The sequence below is a fragment of the Salvelinus sp. IW2-2015 genome, unplaced genomic scaffold (genome assembly GCF_002910315.2).
Source record: "Salvelinus sp. IW2-2015 unplaced genomic scaffold, ASM291031v2 Un_scaffold1753, whole genome shotgun sequence".
NCBI classification, from domain to species: domain Eukaryota; kingdom Metazoa; phylum Chordata; class Actinopteri; order Salmoniformes; family Salmonidae; genus Salvelinus; species Salvelinus sp. IW2-2015.
Genome location: NW_019943134.1, coordinates 143750 through 167270, shown reverse-complemented (window position 1 = coordinate 167270; position 23521 = coordinate 143750). Strand labels below are relative to the sequence as shown.

Sequence of the window (23521 nt, the reverse complement as noted above, 5' to 3'; positions counted from 1 at the left end):
CATCTCCATTTCTCCCTCTCCATCTCCTGTCTCCGCTCCCTTCTCCTATCTCCATCTCACTTCTTCTACATCTCATCTCGTCTCCTTCTCGCCCGTCTCCATCTCCATCTCCACTCCTCTCCATCTCATCTCATCTCCCTCTCCGTCCATAATCATCTCCATCTCCCACAACTCTCCGTCTCCGATTCTCCCTCTACCTCTCCATCTCCCTCTACCTCTCCCTCTCTCTCTACCTCTCCCTCTACCTCTACCTCTACCTCTCACTCTCCCTCTCCCTCTCCCTCTCCCTCTCCCTCTACCTCTCAATCTCTCTCTCTCTTTCTCCTCGTCTCTCCCAGACTCTGACAGCGGCATCACACACAGTCACATGGGCTACCTGGTGTCGAAGACCTACAGCGTGTCGGAGGATGGGTATGGTTGCCTGTCGGGTCTCATCCCAGCCCTGGAGCTCATGGCTCTCTATGTAGCAGCAGCCATGCATGACTATGACCACCCTGGGAGGACGAACGCCTTCCTGGTGGCCACAAGTGCACCACAGGTACACCACTTCTCTGTCAAAGCACTTCCGGGCTCAAKTGAACAAAAAAAATCTTCAGAGTCATATGTTGAACTGTTGTCTGCAGGGAGAGCAGAGTTTTTATTTTAGAGATAAGGAAAATAGTGGTACTTGACTTGGATTGCTGTTGTTATGTGTTGTGGAACTGTATGGGCAATTCTCTGACCAGGTTAGAATTGAGTTAAATGTGTCCTGTTACCATAACAGGACTAATTCTCTCGCATCCTATCTTCCCCTCTCCAGGCAGTGTTGTATAACGACAGGTCGGTGCTCGAGAACCACCACGCCGCCTCGGCCTGGAATCTGTTCATGTCCCGTCCAGAGTATAACTTCCTGGTTAACCTGGACCACGTGGAGTTCAAACGCTTCCGCTTCCTGGTCATAGAGGCCATCCTCGCCACTGACCTCAAGAAACACTTTGACTTCCTGGCAGAGTTCAATGCCAAGGTAAAACCAATGAATCAATCAATGAATTACGTGTTCACAGACCCGTAAACCTGTGTATTTCATTTGAGTCTAAGATCTCTTCAGCTATTGTAGCATGTTGTATGTGAGAGTTCTACTGCCTACCCCTGGGTATTTGTAGTGCAGGTTTGTAGTGCTCTCACCTCTGCCCAGCATAATCCACAAGCCCTCATTATAGCTCACTCTCTGTCCTGTTACACTATGGCAATAGCATAGAGTCAAACGTAAGTGTTCTAGAAAATCAGTTAGATATTGTTTATAAAAAGGAACAGTATTATATGTGCCGGTACATTTCTGGACCTTAAATATCCTCATTATATTCTCGTTAACTTAACTAACCCATACGAATAGAAGGCTCTAACCTGCAGCTTTTCAGGAAATCAATTTTGCAGTCTGAATTCTGCTGCTATCATTGGTGGGGACTAAACCTTTCCACTGTTCTGTAGTAAAGCCGTCCCACTGTGCTGTAGTAAAACCTTTCCACTGTGCTGTAGTAAAGCCTTTCCACTGTTCTGTAGTGAAAGCCTTCCTCACCACACTGTGCTGTCACAGTAAAACCTCCTGTCTCTAGTACCATCACTGTGCTGCAGTAAACCTTTCCACTGTTCTGCAGTAAGCCTTTCCACTGTTTCTGTAGTAAAGCCGATCTTCATTGTTCTGTAGTAAACGCTTCTCCACTGTGCTGCAGTAAAGCCTTCTCACTGTTCTGTAGTAAAGCCTTTCGACTGTGCTGTAGTAAGACTTCACTTGTGGGGCAGGTACGCCTTTCCACTGTTCTGCAGTAAGAAGCTTTGCACTGTTCTGCAGTAAAGCTGGTGGCGGTTAGGCACTACAGTTATAACAACTATTGCTGCCCTTCCACTCAGTGTTAACAGTGTTACGCCCATTCAGTGTGTGTGTGTGTGTTGAGCACCACTAAAGCCAACAGAGCAGTGTTGTGTCTTTCCAGCACTGGCCCTCTCGTTTGTTACCATCAAAGCTCTCTTCTCTCTCTCTCTCTCTCTCTTCTCTCTCTCTCTCTCTCTGCTCTCTCTCTGCTCTCTGCCTCTCCTCTCAGCTCTCTATCTACTCTCACTCTCATTCAGCTCTCTGACACCGGAACACAACACACAACTCACAATCCACACACACACACACACACACAGCACACACACACACACCCACAGACAACCACTAACAACACACTACACCACACAACACACACAACACACACAATGCACAACATACCACACACACCTTGTATCATTTCCCCTCCATTCCTAGAAACCAAATCAAGCTTTCTCTGAAAGGCCATTGAATTAGCTGTTGATGTAGCTGCTCCTGCGCTCAGGGGTTATGGCGTTAGCAATAATAAGATAACCTTGCAGGAGTCTGCTCTGTGTGTGTGTGTGTGTGTGTGTGTCATGCGCCAAATACAACAGGTGAAATGCTTACTTACAAGCCCTTAACCAACAGTGGCAGTTTTAAGAAAAAATAAGTGGTAAGAAAGTATTTTACATAAATAACTGAAGTAACAATAAAAATAAAATAGAAAAATAACAAATAATTTAAAAACTTCTTCGGGATCAGTGTCCCTTCCACGACGGACGGTTGAGCTACATAGGCTAATTACGATAGCATGAGGGTTGTAAGTAACAAGACATTTCCAGGACATAGACATATCTGATATTGGCAGAAAAGCATAAATTGTTGTTTAATTCTATAATGCAACTGTCTCAATTTACAGTAGCTATTACAGTGAAATAATACAATGCTATTGTTTGAGGAGAGTGCACAATTTTGAACATGAAAAGTTATTAATAAACAAATTAGGCACATTTGGGCAGTCTTGACAACATTTTGAACAGAAACGCAATGGTTCATTGGATCAGTCTAAAACTTTGCACATACACTGCTGCCATCTAGTGGCCCAAATCTAAATTGCACCTGGGTTGGAATAATACATGATGGCCGTTCTCTTACATTTCAAAGATGATGGTACAAAAAAAATACTAAAGAACAGTTCGTTTTTTCTTTGTATTATCTTTTACCAAATCTATTGTGTTATATTCTCCTACATTGCTTTCACATTTCCACAAACGTCAAAGACTTTCCTTTCAAATGGTACCAAGAATATGCATATCCTTGCTTCAGGGCCTGAGCTACAGGCAGTTCGATTTGGGTATGTCATTTTAGGCGAAAATAGAAAAAAGCGGATCCTTATTATTTTTAAAGAGCAACAAGAAAATAACAAGGCTATATACAGGGGGTACCGGTACAGAGTCAATGTGCAGGGGGCACAGGTTAATTGAGATAATTGAGGTAATATGTACATGTAGGTAGAGGTAAAGTGACTGTGCATTGGAGCGGCAGGTAGCCTAGTGGTTAGAGTGGAGGGGCGGCAGGTAGCCTAGTGGTTAAAGCATTGGACTAGTAACTGAAAGGTTGCAAGATCGAATCCCCGAGCTGACAAGGTAAAAATATGTTGTTCTGCCCCTGAACAAGGCAGTTAACTCACTGTTMCTAGGCCGTCATTGATCATAAGAATTTGTTCTTAACCGACTTGCCTAGTTGAATAAAGGTAAAATAAATAGATCAAAAACGGAGAGTAGCAGCAGTGTAAAAATGGGGGGGGGGGGACCATGACAGTTTGTTGATGATGTGGATACCAAGAGTGTGTAACCACACAGTGGTGATTTTAGCATGTAAATCTTGGTGGGCAAAACAAAGTGTAATGTGGGATGCATGCCAGCAAAGCCACAGCACAACACTAAACAATACATGAATTGCACTATAACGGTGACAAACGGTGCCCACAAACTGTTAGGGCCTACATGAAGCTGTCCCAACAGCAGAGTCCAAACAGCAGTCCCAACACCTTACCACTGCTACTCCTGGTTATCAGCGGAGCCTTGACTGGCAGCGAAACAGTTAATTCAAGGGGACGACAAGCGTATAAGAGGCAATCCGTAATTTTGATTAAGACATTCATGAGCGAGCCAGGACAGCAATGTACAGCAACAGAATTCAGAGCATAGGTCATTCTTACAGTGTTTTCCCTGTACACCAAGTCAGAACCGTAGGGTAAATGAAGGGGGCATATAAGCAGACAATGAAAGCTCTTACAATATTCAATGATTACATTTCTCAAAAACAGATTATAGGCTACATGTGCACCACCGAGTCAGAAGAGTAACGTTAGGCGAATTTAAGAGGTGAAAATAGACCAAYGTATTAGGGTGAGGCACATGGCCTACTGACAGCTTACTACACAACATACACTTAGTTTTACTTTCTTAGCTACAGTTTACATATCTCCCTGGCATATTACATCATTTATGAAGCAGCATATAAGACATTTTTGGATTCACCTTGTTGTGATGTGCTCACTTGAACAGGAAGGTGGCGCGGCGGTCCTTCGTGGGCAAATTTTGTCATCAAAGAAAGACAAAGAGGCCGGATTTACAATTCCTGGTTGGATTTGGATGACCGTGCAAAACGTATTTTCCCAGTCTGAGCTTGTTTATTGCCCATTTCCCAGTTGCAATGCTTGCAGTTACCCACTGTCAGTAATTCCTTCCAAACCACTCATTGTTGTATAACGGCCGATGAGCAACGATACGTTTTATCTATAGTTTCTCTTCATTACTTCTCTTCATTTGACAAGGATTAAAGAGGATTTGCCAGTAGATTATCGAATTGATTCATGATGATGACTGCTAGCTAAGATTTAGAAAGTATGATGTTGACATGATCAGTCCAATCAAGGCTACTGTAGATATAACGTGATTTGACGTCATTTTATCTGTGGCCAATGACCTTGAGCCTTCTTGGATGGGCACTACGAATGTAATTCTATGGCATTCGTAGTCTACCCTTATTACTTGGMCGTGACTTGCCCCACCTCCACAGAAAGCACTGAGCTAGGCTGAAACACCTGAATTTTGAAGCTGCCTTACTCAAGAAAACAAAAAAGAGACCATGTTTATATGTGGATTTATTAACTCAATGATATATATTGTCTCACTTGCCCTGAATGACGGGTCGCCACTGGACCTACCTAGAAATGAGGAATAAATTGAAAAAAAGAAAAGGGTTTTGAGGAAGATGATTATTCAACTTAAAGGTCAAATAATTCCGTCAATTTCAGAGCAGCACAGAACAGATACGTACTGAGAGGTGGGGATTAAAGGGTGAATCCAAAATACGGAATGTTGGAGCTATGGAATTCTTAAATCAGGAATCCAATTAAAATGTTACATTCTTGGTTAAATGACAACTGATTTACCATGTTATTGAACCACGTACATATATATTTTTTCAGATGTGTGATAGATGAAAGGTTTTGTATAGTAAGTGCCCTAATGTACCATGTAAGTTCACAAGCATTTTTATAGGTTAACATATTTTGTCTCTGTCTTTTACTATAGGTAGGTGATGACGTGACGAGGGGTATTGATTGGTCCAATGAGAACGACAGACTGCTGGTGTGTCAGATGTGCATCAAGCTAGCTGACATCAATGGCCCACTGAAACACAAGGACCTGCACCTACAGTGGACCAAGGGCATCGTCGATGAGTTCTATGAACAGGTCAGATTCTCTCTCTCTATCTCTCTCACACCAGCACACACACACACACACACACACACACCACACCACACACACACACACACAACACACACACACACACACACACACACACAACACACACACCACACACACACACACACACACACACACACACACACCACACCACACACACACACACACACACACACAAACAAACACACACTGAAACAAAAGTACCTGCACATACAGTGGACCAAAGGCATCGTCGATGAATTCTATGAACATGTGAGATCCAAATCATATCCTAGCACCTACACTCTAGCCCCTATACTCTAGCCCCTACACCCTAGCCCCTACTCTAGCCTACAACCCTAGACCCCTACACCCTAGCCCCTACACCCTAGCCCCCCCCCCCCCACACACACACACACACACACACACACACACACACACACACACACACACACACACACACACACACACACGTGGGAGTAAAATAAGTGACATGCTTCCAATCCCGAAGCGATGGTTTGGATTCTCAGAATTCTCATCCCAATTCTTCAGAAGTAACCACCAGTCCAACAGAAGTATACAACAGAAAAACACTAACACATCCGATACATTCATGGGACTGGAAGTGTTCACGTGCTAGTACAAGGTTTATCTGACATGAAACTCCTGTGAAAGGAAAAGCTGTTATGTTCAATATTAGAAATAATATGGCAATACAGATGGCTATAGTATTGTAAAAGAAATGTCTCTGCCCCATGCTACAAAGCTATCAGGCACTATAGACTGTATAGTAATATATATAAAATACACATTTAAATCAAATAAAAACTGTAGTAGTATTTTTTTTAAACTTATTTATCCTTTATTTAACTAGGCAAGTCAGTTAAGAACAAATTCTTATTTACAATGACAGACTACCCCGGCCGACGCTGGGCCAATTGTGCACCGCCCTATAGGACTCCCAATCACGGCAGAATGTGATACAGCCTGGATGTAAACCTGACCGCTGCACCACTCGGGAGCACAATGTACTACCGTTGTACTACGCTTTTAGAAAAAAGAGTTCCAGAAGGGTTCCTCGGCTGTCCCCATAGGAGAACCCTTTTTGGCTCCAGGTAGAACCCTTTTGGGTTCCATGCTGAACCCTCTGTGGAAAGGGTTCTACATGGAACCCAAAAAAGTTCCATGTAGTTCCATGTTGGCTCCAGGTAGAACACTTTTCGGTTCCATGCTGAACCCTCTGTGGAAAGGGTTTTCCTATGGGGACAGCCGAAGAATCCTTTTAGGTTTAACAGTGCCTTGCAAAAGTAGTCATCCCCCTTGGCATTTTTCCTATTTTGCTGCATTTGCAACCTGTAATTTAAATAGATTTTTATTTGGATTTCATGTTATGGACATACACAAAATAGTCCAAATTGGTAAAGTGAAATGAAAARAATCACATAAAAAACTGAAAAGTGGTTTGTGCATATGTATTCACCCCTTTGCTATGAAGCCCCTAAATAAGATCTTGTGCAACCAATTACCTTCAGAAGTCACAATTTTAAGAATATGGCACCACAACAAACCTGCCAAGAGAGGGCCGYCCACCAAACCTCACGGACCAGGCAAGGAGGGCATTAATCAGAGAGGCAACAAAGAGACCAAAGATAACACTGAAGGAGCTGCAAAGCTCCACAGCGGAGATTGGAGTAACTGTCCATAGGACCACTTTAAGCAGTACACTCCACAGAGTTGAGCTTTATGGAAGTGTGGCCTGAAAAAAGCCACTGCTTAAAGAAAAAAATAAGCAAACATGTTTGGTGTTCACCAAAAGGCATGTGGGAGACTCCCCAAACATATGGAAGAATGTACTCTGGTCAGATGAGACTAAATTGAGCTTTTTGGCCATCAAGGAAAACGCTATGTCTGGTGCAAACCCAACACCTCTCATCACCCCGAGAACACCATCCCCACAGTGAAGCATGGTGGTGGCAGCATCATGTTGTGGAGATGTTTTTCATCGGCAGGGACTGGGAAACTGGTCAGAATTAAATGAATGATGGATGGTGCCAAATACAGGGAAATTCTTGAGGGGAACCTATTTTAGTCTTCCAGAGACTTGAGACTGGGACGGAGGTTCACCTTCCAGCAGGACAATGACCCTAAGCATACTGCTAAAGCAACACTCGAGTGGTTTAAGGGGAAACATTTAAATGGCTTGGAATGGGCTAATCAAAGCCCAGACCTCAATCCAATTGAGAATCTGTGGTATGACTTAAAGATTGCTGTACACCAGCGGAACCCGTCCAACTTGAAGGAGCTGCCTTGAAGAATGGGCAAAAATCCCAGTGGCTAGATGTGCCAAGCTAATAGAGACATACACCAAGATACTTGCAGCTGTAATTTCTGCAAAAGGTGGCTCTAAAAAAGTATTGACTTTGGATGGGGTGAATAGTTATGCACGCTCAAGTTTTCAGTTTTTTTGTCTTATTTCTTGTTGGTTTCACACCCCAAAAATATTTTGCATCTTCAAAGTGGTAGGCATGTTTTGTAAATCAAATGATACAACCCCCCCCCCCAAAATCGGTTTTATTTCCAGGTTGAAAGGCAACAAAAAAGGAAAAATGCCAAGGGGGTGAATGCTTTCGCAGGCCACTCTAGATAGCACCTTTTTTTGTAGTGTAGAGCGACTGTATGTTGAAATCACAAGTTTTTCTCAGTCCCATTCATTTTGTTGACCCCAAAACTTGATGGATTTTCACCCAGTAATTAAATTTTATTCCATCTCCCTGACAAATTGAGATAGTAATGGCATGTCTGCTGCCTGGAATTGCACAGAGATAACCCATAGAATGTCAACCTTGGTAGAAAATGCGACACACATGAAATATGATTGTCCGGATAAGGAATATGCCATCCATAGACAATCAGATTCTATTTATTTACGTTCAGACTAAAGATGACTTTGTGTGTTCTGTGTAACAGGAGAATATATGACAACATATGATGACATATGACATATGACGGTACGAATAAAATTATCTGATAAGGAATATGCATCGGGTCTTCTGCCATGGCCAATCACTTTTATACCAATTATTTATATTTCATATTTTTGGCATTATGACATATGACACATATGCTAGACCTGTCAAATATATTGGCACCTTTGCATTATACAATGAAGTGAAAGTTCTATTTTCTCATTTCAATACTGGTTGAATGGCTATTTTTACCCTGTTGTCACCTTCAACTAATCACAGGTCAGGTAAGTTACACGGTAAATCAGATCTTGCCTCCAATCAAATACATGTAAATGTTGAATCATTTTATCCAGGCCATATTCATATTTTGAAAAGAAATAGTGAATTGTGCAAAGGTGTCAATAAACAATATATACTGTACTGAGGAAACTGCATCAGGGGGTCTTCCATAGTAAGTTGCCAGTTATTTCTGTATGTTCACTGTAGCTTACATGTGCCATGTGTGTTCTGCATGGCATTGATTTCAAAGACATTGTGTCTGTATAAAATACCTTTACATAATTTGAGGACATTGAAAACGTATAGGCTTTCTGACGTTTGTAATTTCCACTTTGAAATGTCAGACTTGATTTTCCCTTACAAAAAATGTATCAATCCCTACAAAAATACCCATTAATTGTAATCCACAGAATAATTCACATTTACTGTCGCAAAACACCAGTCTCAACTTCAACAGTGAAGAGGCGACTCAGGGATGCTGGCCTTCTAGGCAGAGTTGCAAAGAAAAAGACATATCTCAGACTAGCCAATAAAAATAAATGATTAAGATGGGCAAAAGAACACAGACACTGGACAGAGGAACTCTGCCTAGAAAGCCAGCATCCCTGATTCGCCTCTTCACTGTTGACGTTGAGACTGGTGTTTTGCAGGTACTATTTAATGAAGCTGCCAGTTGAGGACTTGTGAGGCGTCTGTTTCTCAAACTAGACACTCTAATGTACTTGTCCTCTTGCTCAGTAGTGCACCGGGGCCTCCCACTCCTCTTTCTATTCTGGTTAGAGCCAGTTTCCGCTTGTTCTGTGAAGGGAGTAGTACACAGCGTTGTACGAGATCTTGAGTTTCTTGGCAATTTCTCGCATGGAATAGCCTTCATTTCTCAGAACAAGAAAAGACTGTCGAGTTTCAGAAGAAAGTCCTTTGTTTCTAGACATTTTGAGCCTGTAATCGAACCCACACATGCTGATGCTCCAGATACTCAACTAGTCTAAAGAAGGCCAGTTTTATTGCTTCTTTAAGCAGGACAACAGTTTTCAGCGGTGCTAACATATTTGCAAAAGGGTTTTCTAATGATCAATTAGCCTTTTAAAATGATAAACTTGGATTAGCTAACACAACGTGCCATTGGAACACAGGAATGATGGTTGCTGATAATTGGCCTCAGCATGCCTATGTAGATATTCCACAAAAAAATCAGCAGTTTCCAGCTACAATAGTCATTTACAACATTAACAATGTCTGCTCTGCATTTCTGATCAATTTGGTGTTATTTTAATGGACAAAACATGTGCTTTCCTTTCAAAAACAAGGACATTTCTAAGTGACCCCAAACTTTTGAACGGTAGTGTACGTTCATGTAAAAACATTAACATGTAGTGYGTTTGCGTGGATCTATCAGTTACACATAAATGTCAGTACATACACACAACAAGTAGGTCACATGGGGGAGAGGCGTTGTGCCGTGAGGTGTTGCTTTATTTGTTTTCTATAAACCAGGTTTGCTGTTCACTTGCTCTATATGAGATGGAAGGGAGTTCCATGCACTCATGGCTCTGTATAATACTGAACATAATACTGTACATTTTCTTTTTGGACCTGTGGACTGTGAAAAGACCCCTGGTGGTATGTCTGGTGGGGTAAGTGTGTGTGTGTCAGTGCTGTGTGTAAGTTGACTATGCAAACTTGGAAATTTGGAATTTCCAACACATGAATGTTTCTTAGATAAACAACTCCTCAACTCTTAGCCAGGAGAGACTGGCATGCATACTATTAATATTATACCTCTGATTACAATGAAGAGCAAAACGTGTTGTTCTGTTCTGGGCCAGCTGCAGCTTAACTGTTACATCTGCTCCTGCCACGCCCTCTACTGCTCATCCTGTGTCTCCTAGATCTGCTGCCACTCCCCCAGTTTTCTCTCTCATGTGTGTGTGTGGAGAGACAGGTGTGCTGGAGTCAGAGCAGATCCCCACCAGCTACAACCTGTTCCATAATCAAGACCCTGCCACTTCCACGCTGCCAGATCGTAGCCTCTGCTCTGTCAATCTGCATTTTAGCCATTGGCTCATGCATAGATCCTATTTTCATGTTGTGCCCATTTTTCCTTCCCTGACGCTGTTCTCTCCGCTACAGTTCCGTCCACTCTGACTCTGGTCCCTGTCTCCAGTCCCACGTCTTGTCAGTCCTGCCACCCTGCCCAGAACCCCCACTCCACTGCTTCCTTGGATTCTGCTCCAGACCTGCTCACCCAGCCCCAACTCCCCTCGCTCCAGGCCTCAGAAACCTGGATCCTGCCACCCTGCCCAGAACCCCCACTCCACTGCTTCCTTGGATACTGCTCCGGACCTGCTACCCAGCCCCAACTCCCCTCGCTCCAGCCTCAGAACCTGGATCCTGCCACCCTGCCCAAACCCCCAGCATCCACTGTTCCTTGGATTCTGCTTCGGACCTGCCACCCAGCCCAACTCCCCTCGCTCCAGCCTCAGAACCTGATCCTGCAACCCGCCCAGAACCCCCACTCCACTGCTTCCTTGGATTCTGCTCCGACCTGCTCACCCAGCCAACTCCCCTCGCTCCAGCCTCAGAACCCTGGATCCTGCACCCTGCCAGAACCCCACTCCACTGCTTCCTTGGATTCTGCTCCGGGACCTGCTCACCCAGCCCCAACTCCCCTCGCTCCAGCCCTCAGAACCTGGATCGCCCAACCCTGCCCAGAACCCCCACTCACTGCTTCCTTGGATTCTGCTCCGGACTGCTTCACCCAGCCCCGACATCCCCTCGCTCCAGCCTCAGAACCTGGATCCTGCCACCGCCAGAACCCCCACTCCACTGCTCCTTGGATTCTTGCTCCGGACCTGTCACAGCCGCCCCAACTCCCCTCGCTCCAGCCTCAAGAACCTGGATCTGCCACCCTGCCCGAACCAAAATCACCCTGCTTCCTTGGATTCTGCTTCGGAACCTGCTCACCCCACTCCCCTACGCTCCAGCACCTCAGAACCTGGATTCCTGCCACCGCTGCCCAGGAACCCCCCACTCCACTGCCTTGGATTCTGCTCCGGACCTGCTCACCCAGCCCCAACTCCCCTCGCTCCAGCCTCAGGAACCTGGATCCTGCCACCCTGGCCAGAACCCCACTCCACTGCTTCCTTGGATTCTGCTCCGGACCTGCTCACCCAGCCCCCACTCCCTCGCTCCAGCCTCAGAACCTGGATCCTGCCACCCTGCCAGAACCCCCACTCCACTGCTTCCTGGATTCTGCTAGGACCTGCTCACCCAGCCCCAACTTCCCTCGCTCCAGCCTCAGAACCTGGATCCTGCAACCCTGCCCAGAACCCCCACTCCACTGCTTCCTTGGATTCTGCTCCGGACCTGCTCACCCAGCCCCAACTTCCCTCGCTCCAGCCCAGAACTGGATCCTGCAACCCTGCCCAGAACCCCCACTCCACTGCTTCCTTGGATTTTGCCTCCGGACCTGCTCACCCCAGCCCCAACTCCCCTCGCTCCAGCCTCAGAAACCTGGATCCTGCAACCCTGCCCAGAACCCCCACTCCACTTGCTTTCCTTGATTCTGGGCTCCGCGCTGCTCACCCAGCCCCAACTCCCCTCGCTCCAGCCTCAGAACCTGGATCCTGCAACCCGCCCAAGCTTCCCCTGGCCTGCACCACATCTTTCATCTGCTTTTCAATAAATACCTTGTCCCAATCTCCTCGTCTGAGTCTGCTCTTGGGTTCACCTGCTCTTCTCCGCGTAACATTAACTAGGTATTTCTTTGTAGCACTTGATCATATCTGGACAATAATAAAGATGAGATAAAACTAGAGCCTACAGGACTTGCTTTGTGTTGTGTCAAAAAAAGCAGAGCATCTCTATGGACAGACCTCTCCCCATCTTTACAACTATTTAATCTATGTTTYGACCATGACAGTTTACAATCTAAGGTAACACCAAGTAATTTAGTCCCCTCAACTAGTTCAACAGCCACACTGTTCATTATCAGATTCAGCTGAGGTCTACAACTTCAGGAATGATTTGTACCAAATAAAGGGCTCTTAGTTTAAGATATTCAGGACTAGTTTATTAGTGGCCACCGATTCCAAAACTGACTGCAACTCTTAAGGGTGCCATCAGCCCAACCCAGTCCAAATCATTGCCACACACTCTTCAACTAGCGTATGAAGCCAGCCTGAGCCAAGCCTCCTTCATAGTGTAGAAGAAAAGTCTGCACTCCAGAAGCTTGGCAACAGTCTGGCCCTTCAATGACAATGACCCCAATGATGGATAGGATTCAATATGGTGATTATGCTGTTGGGGTGCTAGGCAACTGGTGGAGGAGCAGMAGTGATTGCAACAGTGATTACACAGACAGACCACGGCCTTGGAGTCAATGTGTGGGGTGTTCTGTTGGCGCCAATGTCTGGGGTGAGCCTGTGCGGTTGTCCATTTAAATCTAGTCCTAAAAGGCATGCACTGCTCTGTAAAGTCCCCAGTGTGTCACTAAGGAAGAGATGAGATGGATGTGTGTTTTGTAACTGGCATATTTATTTTCACAGAATGTGAAACTGGAGATTTAAATGATTTGATTTATACGCCTATTATGTTGGGTGTTCAGCCATAAAATTATTATTTCATGCAATGTTTCTAAAAAATAAAACATTGAGAAATGCTACAGAAAAACAATAGTCCAAACCAAATGTCTCTACCACATATGGTTCAATATGCAGACAATTTTATCAGATCATTTAGAGTGAATAGAATATCTGTACAGCCATGGTCAAAAAGTGGTCGCTACTCAATAGAACTCTGTCACTGCTCCGAGGGCAGAAATGCGTTAACTACGAACGTCAACTGACAAGCTAGCTAGTGGCTGCAGCTTCGTGTTTGATTTWTTATTTWTTTCACCTTTATTTAACCAGGTAGGCTAGTTGAAAACAAGTTCTCATTTACAACTGCGACCTGGCCAAGATAAAGCAAAGCAGTGCGACACAAACAACAACACAGAGTTACACATGGAATAAACAAACATACAGTCAATATTACAATAGAAAAAGTATATATACAGTGTGTGCAAATGAGGTAGGATAAGGGAGGTAAGGCAATACATAGGCCATAGTGGCGAAATAATTACAATATAGCAATTAAACACTGGAGTGTAGATTGCAGTAATGAGTGTGCAAGTGAGATACTGGGGTGCAAAGGAGCAAAATATATAGAATAAATAACAGTATGGGGATGGGGTAGTTGGATGGGCTATTTACAGATGGCTATGTACAGGTGCAGTTATCTGTGAGCTGCTCTGACAGCTGGTGCTGAAAGTTAGTGAAGGGAGATATGAGTCTCTAGCTTCAGTGATTTTTGCAGTTCGTTCCAGTCATTGGCAGCAGAGAACTGGAAGGAAAGGCGGCCAAAGGAGGAATTGGATTTGGGAATGACCGGTGAAATATACCTGCTGGAGCGCGTGCTACTGGTGGGTGCTGCTATGGTGACCAGTGAGCTGAGATAAGGCGTGCTTTACTAGCAAAGACTTATTGATGACTTGGAGCCAATGGGTCTGGCGACAAATATGAAGCGAGGCCAACCAACGAGAGCATACAGGTCGCCGTGGTGGGTAGTATATGGGCTTTGGTGACAAAACGGATGGCACTGTGATAGACTGCATCCAATTTGCTGAGTAGTGTTGGAGGCTATTTTGTAAATGACATTGCCGAAGTCAAGGATCGGTGAAATAGTCAGTTTTACGAGGGTATGTTTGGCAGCAGAGTGAAGGATGCTTTGTTGCGAAAAGTAAAGCCGATTCTAGATTTAATTTTGGATTGGAGATGCTTAATGTGAGTCTGGAAGGAGAGTTAACAGTCTAACCAGACACCTAGGTATTTGTAGTTGTCCACATATTCTAAGTCAGATCCGTCCAGAGTAGTGATGCTGGGTGGGCGGGCAGGTGTGGGCAGTGATCGGTTGAAGAGCATGCATTTAGTTTTACTTGCATTTAACTTTTTAGGGCTGCAATCCCGTTAACGGGATCGATATGACAAACAGCCAGTGAAAGTGCAGGGCGCCAAATTCAAACACAGAATCTCATAATTAAAATTCCTCAAACATACACTATCTTATACCATTTAAAGGTACTCTTGTTGTTAATCCCACCAAAGTGTCCGAATTCAAAAAGGCTTTACAGCGAAAGCACCACAAACGATTATGTTAGGTCACCGCCAAATCACAGAAAAACACAGCCATTTTTCCAGCCAAAGACAGGAGTCACAAAAAGCAGAAATAGAGATAAAATTAATCACTAACCTTTGATGATCTTCATCAGATGACACTCATAGGACTTCATGTTACACAATACATGTATGTTTTTTTCGGTAAAGTTCATATTTATATAAAAAATTCTCAGTATACTTTGGCGCGTTATGTTCAGTAATTCCAAAAACATCCGGTGATTATGCAGAGAGCCAAATCAATTTCCAGAAATACTAATAAACCAAAGATCAAGTGTTATACATGGAATTTTATATCCACTTCTCCTTAATGCAACCGCTGTGTCAGATTTCAAAAAAGCTTTACGGAAAAAGCTAACCATGCAATAATCTGAGGTCGGCACTCAGAGCCCAATCAAGACAAAAATATATCCGCCATATTGTGCAGTCAACACAAGTCAGAAATAACATTATAAATATTCACTTACCTTTGATGATCTTTATCAGAATGCACTCCCAGGAATCACAGTTCCACAATAAATGTTTAATTTGTTCGGTAATGTCCATCATTTATGTCCAAATAGCTACTTTTGGCGCGTTTGGTACACAAATCCAAAGTCACGACGCGCGTTCACTAACATAACAGTCAGTAGAAACATGTCAAACGATGTATTGAATCAATCTTTAGGATGTTTTTAACATAAATCTTCAAAAATTTCAACCGGAGAATTCCTTTTTCTTCAGAAGTGCGATGGAACAGAGCTCGCTCTCACATGAACGCGCATGGTCAGCGCATGTTCAGGTCATGGTAGACCTTACTCAATCCCCTCTCATTCGGCCCCCCTTCACGTTAGAAGCCTCAGACAAGGTTCTAAAGACTGTTGACATCTAGTGGAAGCCTTAGGAAGTGCAAAATCCCCCATATTCCTGGTTGGATTTTTTCTCAGGTTTTTGCCTGCCATATGAGTTCTGCTATACTCAAAGACATCATTCAAACAGTTTTAGAAACTTCAGAGTGTTTTCCATCCAATACTAATAATAATATGAATATATTAGCAACTGGGACTGAGGAGCAGGCAGTTTACTCTGGGCACCTCTGGGCACATTTTCATCCAAGCTACTCAATACTGCCCCTGCAGCCATAAGACGTTTTAAGAGCAGTTGGAGGCCACGGAAGGAGAGTTGTATGGCATTGAATCTCGTCTGGAGGATAGTTAACACAGTGGCCAAAGAAGGGAAAGAAGTATACAGAATGGTGTCGTCTGCGTAGAGGTGGATCAGAGAATCACCAGCAGCAAGATTGACATCATTGATATATACAGAGAAAAGAGTCACCCTGAGAATTGAACCCTGTGGCACCCCCATAGAGACTGCCGGAGGCCCGGACAACAGGCCCTCCGATTTGACACACTGAACTCTGTCTGAGAAGTAGTTGGTGAACCAGGCGAGGCAGTCATTTGAGAAGCCAAGGCTTTTGAGTCTGCCGATAAGAATGTAGTGATTGACAGAGTCGAAAGCCTTGGCCAGATCGATGAATACAGCTGCACAGTATTGTCTCTTATCGATGGCGGTTATGATATCGTTTAGGACCTTGAGCGTGGCTGAGGTGCACCCATGACCAGCTCGGAAACCAGATTGTATGGCGGAGAAGGTACTGTGGGATCGAAATGGTCGGTGATCTGTTTGTTAACTTGGCTTTCGAAGACCTTAGAAAGGCAGGGTAGGATAGATATAGGTCTGTAGCAGTTTGGGTCTAGGGTGTCTTCCCTTTGAAGAGGGGGATGACCGCGGCAGCTTCCCAATCTTTGGGTATCTCAGACGATACGAAACAGAAGTTGAACAGGCTAGTAATAGGGGTTGCAACAATTTCGCCGGATAATTTTAGAAAGAGAGGGTCCAGATTGTCTAGCCCTGCTGATTTGTAGGGGTCCAGATTTTGCAGCTCTTTCAGAACATCAGCTGTCTGGATTTGGGTGAAGGAGAAAGGGGGGGCTTGGGTAAGTTGCTGTGGGGGGTGCAGGGCTGTTGACCGGGGTAGGGGTAGCCAAGTGGAAAGCATAGCCAGCCGTAGAAAAATGCTTATTGAAATTCTCAATTATTGTGGATTTATTGGTCGTGACAGTGTTTTCTAGCCTCAGCTCAGTGGGCAGCTGGGAGGAGGTGCACTTATTCTCCATGGACTTTACAGTGTCCCAGAACTTTTTGGAGTTTATGCTACAGGATGCAAATTTCTGTTTGAAAAAGCTAGCCTTTGCTTTCTGAACTGCCTGTGTATATTGGTTCCTAACTTCCCTGAAAAGTTGCGTATTGTGGGGGCTATTCGGTGCTAATGCAGTACGCCACAGGATGTTTTTGAACTGGTCAAGGGCAGTCAGGTCTGGATTGAACCAAGGGCTATATTAGTTCCAGGTTCTACATTTTTTTAATGGGGCATGCGTATGTAAGATGGTGAAGAAGGCTCTTTTAAAGAATAACCAGGCATCCTCTACTGATACCCGGGCCAGGTCGATTAGAAAGTCCTGCTCGCTGAAGTGTTTTAGGKAGCGTTTGACAGTGATGAGGGGTGGTCGTTTGACCGCAGAACCATTATTGACGCAGGCAATGAGGCAGTGATCGCTGAGATCCTGGTTGACGACAGGAGTGTATTTGGAGGGCAGGTTGGTTAGAATGATATCTATGAGGGTGCCCATGTTTACGGATTTGGGGTTGTACCTGGTAGGTTCATTGATAATTTGTGTGAGATTGAGGGCATCAAGCTTAGATTGTAGGATGGCCGGGGTGTTAAGCATGTCCCAGTTTAGGTCAGTTATCAGCACGAGCTCTGAAGATAGATGGGGGGCAATCAATTCACATATGGTGTCCAGGGAACAGCTGTGGGCAGAGGGTGGTCTATAGCAAGYGGCAAATGTGAGAGACTTGTTTCTGGAAAGATGGATTTTTAAAAGTAGAAGCTCAAATTGTTTGGGCACAGACCTGGATAGTAAGACAGAACTCTGCAGTAGATTGCAACTCCGCCCCCTCTGGCAGTTCTATYTTGTCGGAAAATGTTATATTTAGGGATGGAAATKTCTGCGTTTTTGGTGGTCTTCCTAAGCCAGGATTCAGACATGGCTAGGTTGGCAGAGTGTGCTAAAGCAGTGAATAAAACAAACTGAGGGAGGAGGCTTCTAATGTTAACATGCATGAAACCAAGGCTTTTACAGTTGCAGAAGTCAACAAATGAGAGCGCCTAGGGAATGGTAGTGGAGCTAGGCACTGCAGGGCCTGGATTAACCTTTACATCACCAGAGGAACAGAGGAGGAGTAGAATAAGGGTATGGCTAAAGGCTATAAGAACTGGTCGTCTAGTACGTYTGGGACAGAGAGTAAAAGGAGCAGGTTTCTGGGCACGGTAGAATAGATTCAAGGCATAATGTACAGACAAGGGTATGGTAGGATGTGAATACAGTGGAGGTAAACCTATGCATTGAGTGATGATGAGAGAGATATTGTCTCTAGAAACATCATTTAAACCAGGTGAGGTCACTGCATGTGTGGGAGGTGGAATGAAAGGGTTAGCTAAGGCGTATTGAGCAGGGCTAGAGGCTCTACAGTGAAATAAGGCAATAATCACTAACCAAAACAGCAATGGATAAGGCGTATTGACATTTGGGAAAGGAATGCATAGCCGAGTGATCATAGCCGAGTGAAATCTGCGTTATAGAAAACAAAATTGGTTCTACATATTCATTTACAAAGCTAACAGACTGAATTTCAATATCTAACTTCCCCCGAAAGCAATGGGTATGTTCAAGCGCTTAGCTTAACGAAGCCGACTGTTGACGGAAATCGGCGAGTGAAGTCAGGAGAGGTGCATCTGTGATAGCCGAAAGTCAGATACTGTGGTGGTCTCAGATTAACATGGCAGTGTCAACATAGCTGCTGTTGTTTATAAATGTTTTTCTGTATAAATGTTGAAATAAACTTTCTCCCCATATCACACACACACAAACTAAAAACATAACATGTGTACAATTAATTGGTTAGAGACAGGTCTCAAATATACCTTTCATTTGATTGGTTAGAGACAGGTCTCAAATATACCTTTCATTTGATTGGTTAGAGACAGGTCTCAAATATACCTTTCATTTGATTGGTTAGAGACAGGTCTCAAATATACCTTTCATTTGTATTTCCATTGGCTTTAGAATTGCGATAAAGTTCCTGTTTCAGTCACGTGTTTGTCCACAATCGCGTGGGTCAAACCAGAACACCCTAATGATTGGTTGACAAAAGTGCCTCCGCAATGATGGTGAGTAGCAGCTGCAGCAACTTGAAGGCAACTTCATCAAAAACTGCATGACCTTTGATCACATGATTTTCGTAAAGTTCATCCAGTTGACATATAGTCGCAAATTGGACAATTTGAAAGGCGGTGACCAACAACTTGACAAACATGATCCACTTGTACACTCCTGAGTGGCGCAGCAGTCTAAGGCACTGCATCTCAGTGTTAGAGCCACGGATCTGGAGATAAAAATGACCAAGGTATCAAGTTGATTTTGATTGGTCCAAAGCACGGAAACACCTCCAAATGTTACCAACTCCCAACACTGAAAAAATAGAAGAGATACAACCAAGAGCAGCGGTTACAACAAATTAACGTTCTTATTTAAAGTAACTGCCCAGTATTTCCAGTGGTAATTAAGTATATTATGAAGCAGCTTTTCTGTGTTGGAATGGTATGGGCGTATTCTGGTAATTAAAAATATTCATGCAAGTAGACCGCTGATTGGCCAGCTCATCCTCCTCAAGGTGATGATGACATCATGTTCTATGAGGAATTAGTAAGCATTTTTTTTAAACGGTCTGTTTGAGATACAAGTTCGTGGTAGGTTTCTGAAAGTGTTTTTTTCTCCAATTTATGCTTTGGCCACAAATACTTGTATAGGAAAAGTCAACATTATTTGGATATGTTATAACTTTTATATATAACTTTTAAAAGTCATATTTTCAATGGGCAGTTACTGTAATCAATATGGTTAAATACTCAGTAAGTCATGTCAGAAGCTAACTTAACAGATTCATTACTTACCAACAACAGCTGCCAATTCCAATAATATTACATCACGCTTTGAATTTCACTTTCCGTGATTTGTCTATCATGAATCTAGCAAATACGTTCTGTGGGTCAGAGTGCAGTTTTTATTTTGTTTCATAGCACAAACTTCTGTTAGTACGTTTCTCACATTGGCTTTAGTCACTGAAGGAGCAGGCCTGTCCCGGCAAGTGCAGGGGGGTTGCCTAGGAACACGTTCCTTGGAGGGAGACAATGTCTCTATTGCGCGACACATTCCTGTGACTTGTGAATCTCTTTGGAACGAACAGCTAGCGTGATTTAAGCTAATAGAGACAATCATCTAACAAAATAACTACATTATGGCATTTAAGTTACAAATCATAAAATATTTACACATAATAGACATTTCGGTACATTTGTGGACAAAAATCTTAATTAAGTACAAGCATATTAAGGTTATACTATTGTAGAGAACAATCTATTTGATAATCGTATGTGCTTCATAATGACAGAAATCTACATTTAGACACATTTATTAGCACCCTCTTGAATGTACCCACATTTCACTACATTCTARAGCAGTGAGTGAATGCCTTATCGCGTGTAATCATCATTTATCAACTCGCGTGTCATAATTTGATCTACCTATACATTATGTAGCCTACAGATGTTAAATGTTTGTTTTTTTAATCTCTTGACTGTAGCACCAAAAAACCTCCTAGCAACCAATAAAGTCTTCTGATTCTAAAAAGTGAACGTGTCATCACCTCTTCCACAGGGTGACGAGGAGTCCAGCCAGGGCCTTCCCATCAGCCCCTTCATGGACCGCTCTGCTCCTCAGCTGGCTAAGCTCCAGGAGTCCTTCATCACCCACATCGTAGGACCGCTCTGTAACTCATACGACTCCGCAGCACTCATGCCCGGACGTTGGGTGGAGCCTAACCCCGAGGAGGAGGAGGAGCACGAGGAAGATGAAGAGGAGGATACGACAGAGGATGACGATGGGTCTACTAGCTCAGAAGCATCGCGTAAGAATGTTTCCTTTACTTTACTTGGTGTAGTTGACAGGGACAATGCACATTATTAATGTGCCAGATTTAGCCAGAATCAATGCATGAAAAAACTATTAAATATTTTTTCTCCAAACCCTTCTGTAGAGAAAGGCAAAGCAGCTCCCAAGAAGAGGAGGAAAGTGTTCTGTCAGATCACCCAGCACCTGTTGGACAACCACGAGATGTGGAAGAAGGTGATCGCAGAGGAAACCCCCAAGCAAAACAATGTACCTGAGCCAATCCTATCCATCCACGAGGAGGAGGAGGAGCCAGGGAGCAGGGAGGATGTAGTGGAGGGGGAGGAGCCAGAAGAGGAAGGGGAGGTGCCAGAGGAGGAAATAGATGAGGAGTGGCCAGCACCCCCGCAGGACGAGTCTGAACCTGTAGAAGAGGCGGGGCCAGAGTGAGGGCCCCAAAGGCTCATGGCGAGTGCTATTTGGGATCCTTGGGATATTGCTACCCTAAACCCTAACCCCTAACCCTAAACTTAACCATAACCCTTACCTAACCTTAACCCGTTACCTAAACCATTTTAAATGTAAACTTAAATGGGGTAGGGATGTCCCAAGGATCCCAGATAGCAAGGACCAAAGGCTCATGGGAATGAAACAAGGCAGCCGTTAGCCCGAGCCAGAACATGAAATCACTTTTTCTACCCTATTGACAAACAGGCTGAGTGATTTTATTATTTTTTTTGCCAGCACATTCACTTAGACACAACACTGTAGAAGTTTGGGACATTGTGCCTAATGAAAATGTAACACAGAGTGGGAGATATTTACTTGTGTTTTACACATTTTATATATAAAAACAAAGAATACAAGTCAGGTTCAGAAACATCGGTCAATCGTCCTCTTGAGGAACTATCCATTATTACAATAACCTACAGGATCATATACTGGATGTAACAAACTGGTATAAGAGGTCACGAAGTACACAGACTCTTTTTGCTACCGTCAAGAGTGGATTGAGACTTGGTCATGAAGACCTCAAACCCATTGTGTAAACAACGGACTGCAGAGACTGCCGCCAATTTATATATAAGAAATATTTTCTAAACGCAATTATACTTAAACATCACATGCACCTGTACTCATGTGTTTTGTTTCGGGGGGGATTTTAAGTATTTTCTCTGGGTCTGATAAGTCTCAGTAATATGGTTCTATTTTTACTATGTGGATTGAGAAGGGAAAAAATAGACCGAACAGCTTCATACAAATCTACATTTTCCATTTTTATTAATGTTCTTTAATTGATTTCACATTGCATCTCACACCTATAATCTGTAAGCACACGACAGCAAGCATGCCCTCTAGGCATCTTTTGGTTTTTACTGACAAACTGAAACGGTCGGTATAGCCCAACCCTTTTAATTAAGGCCCCTCGATGATCTATGACATCGGCAGAACCATCAGCCGGTAACTTTTCCTTGTGTCATGGTACTCCCGTTGTGTCATGGTACTCCCGTTGTGTCATGGTACTCCCGTTGTGTCATGGTACTCCAGTTGTGTCATGGTACTCCCGTTGTGTCATGGTACTCCCNGTTGTGTCATGGTACTCCCGTTGTGTCATGGTACTCCCGTTGTGTCATGGTACTCCAGTTGTGTCATGGTACTCCCGTTGTGTCATGGTACTCCCGTTGTGTCATGGTACTCCCGTTGTGTCATGGTACTCCAGTCGTGTCATGGTACTCCCGTTGTGTCATGGTACTCCAGTTGTGTCATGGTACTCCAGGGAAGCGGAACATATCTGACTTCAGCCTAGGGTCTTTTTTGACCCATGGCTTGGTTCAGAGGAAGTTGGAACACACTAAAAGGTCAGGAGCGGAGTCATAAAAAGACATGCTAGTACTGTAGGTCTTGTGAGTGTTTCTCGAATACAGTTAAAAAAAACAGGCTAGTGCGCCTGCTAAGATATGAAAACTATGAAACTATGACTTTAAGGCATAGTTTCTCAACCTAACTCAAAGACACGATTCTTCCTCTACTACCAGATAAACTGATTACATAGATCACCAGGAGACAAAATACTGTTTTTTACTACTTATTGACTATTGATTCTCACACACACACACACACCTGAAGTCAACACACACACACACAACACACACACACACACACCACACACACACACACACACACACCACACACCACACACAACACACACACACACACACACACACACACACACACACACACACACACACACACACACACAGTATACGATCTCTAAGCCATACAAGGAGGACCATTTACTGTGAGGTGATTTTAAGGAGAGAGCAGAGTAGCACATAATAGTCCTAGCTTTGACAGCCAGTCTCCATCCTAAATGGCACCCTATTCCCTATATAGTGCACTACTTTTGTCCAGAGCGAGCCCCTCCCCTACAGAG

The 23521-nt window shown here is 43.9% G+C and overlaps 1 protein-coding gene across 1 annotated transcript in view; it reads left to right on the top strand.

Moving 5' to 3' along the window:
- The window catches only part of LOC112071873 (cGMP-inhibited 3',5'-cyclic phosphodiesterase 3A-like), a gene marked incomplete at its 5' end in the record, with an annotated part of 73974 nt that extends 50772 nt beyond the window's left edge, over positions 1 to 23202 (top strand). The window contains 5 exons of the mRNA XM_024139305.2: positions 339 to 538; positions 800 to 1003; positions 5431 to 5592; positions 20857 to 21106; positions 21236 to 23202. Of these exons, the coding sequence (XP_023995073.1) occupies positions 339 to 538; positions 800 to 1003; positions 5431 to 5592; positions 20857 to 21106; positions 21236 to 21537 (1118 nt within the window). The remainder of the gene's footprint in view (positions 1 to 338; positions 539 to 799; positions 1004 to 5430; positions 5593 to 20856; positions 21107 to 21235) is intronic.
- Positions 23203 to 23521: the final 319 nt, after the last annotated feature.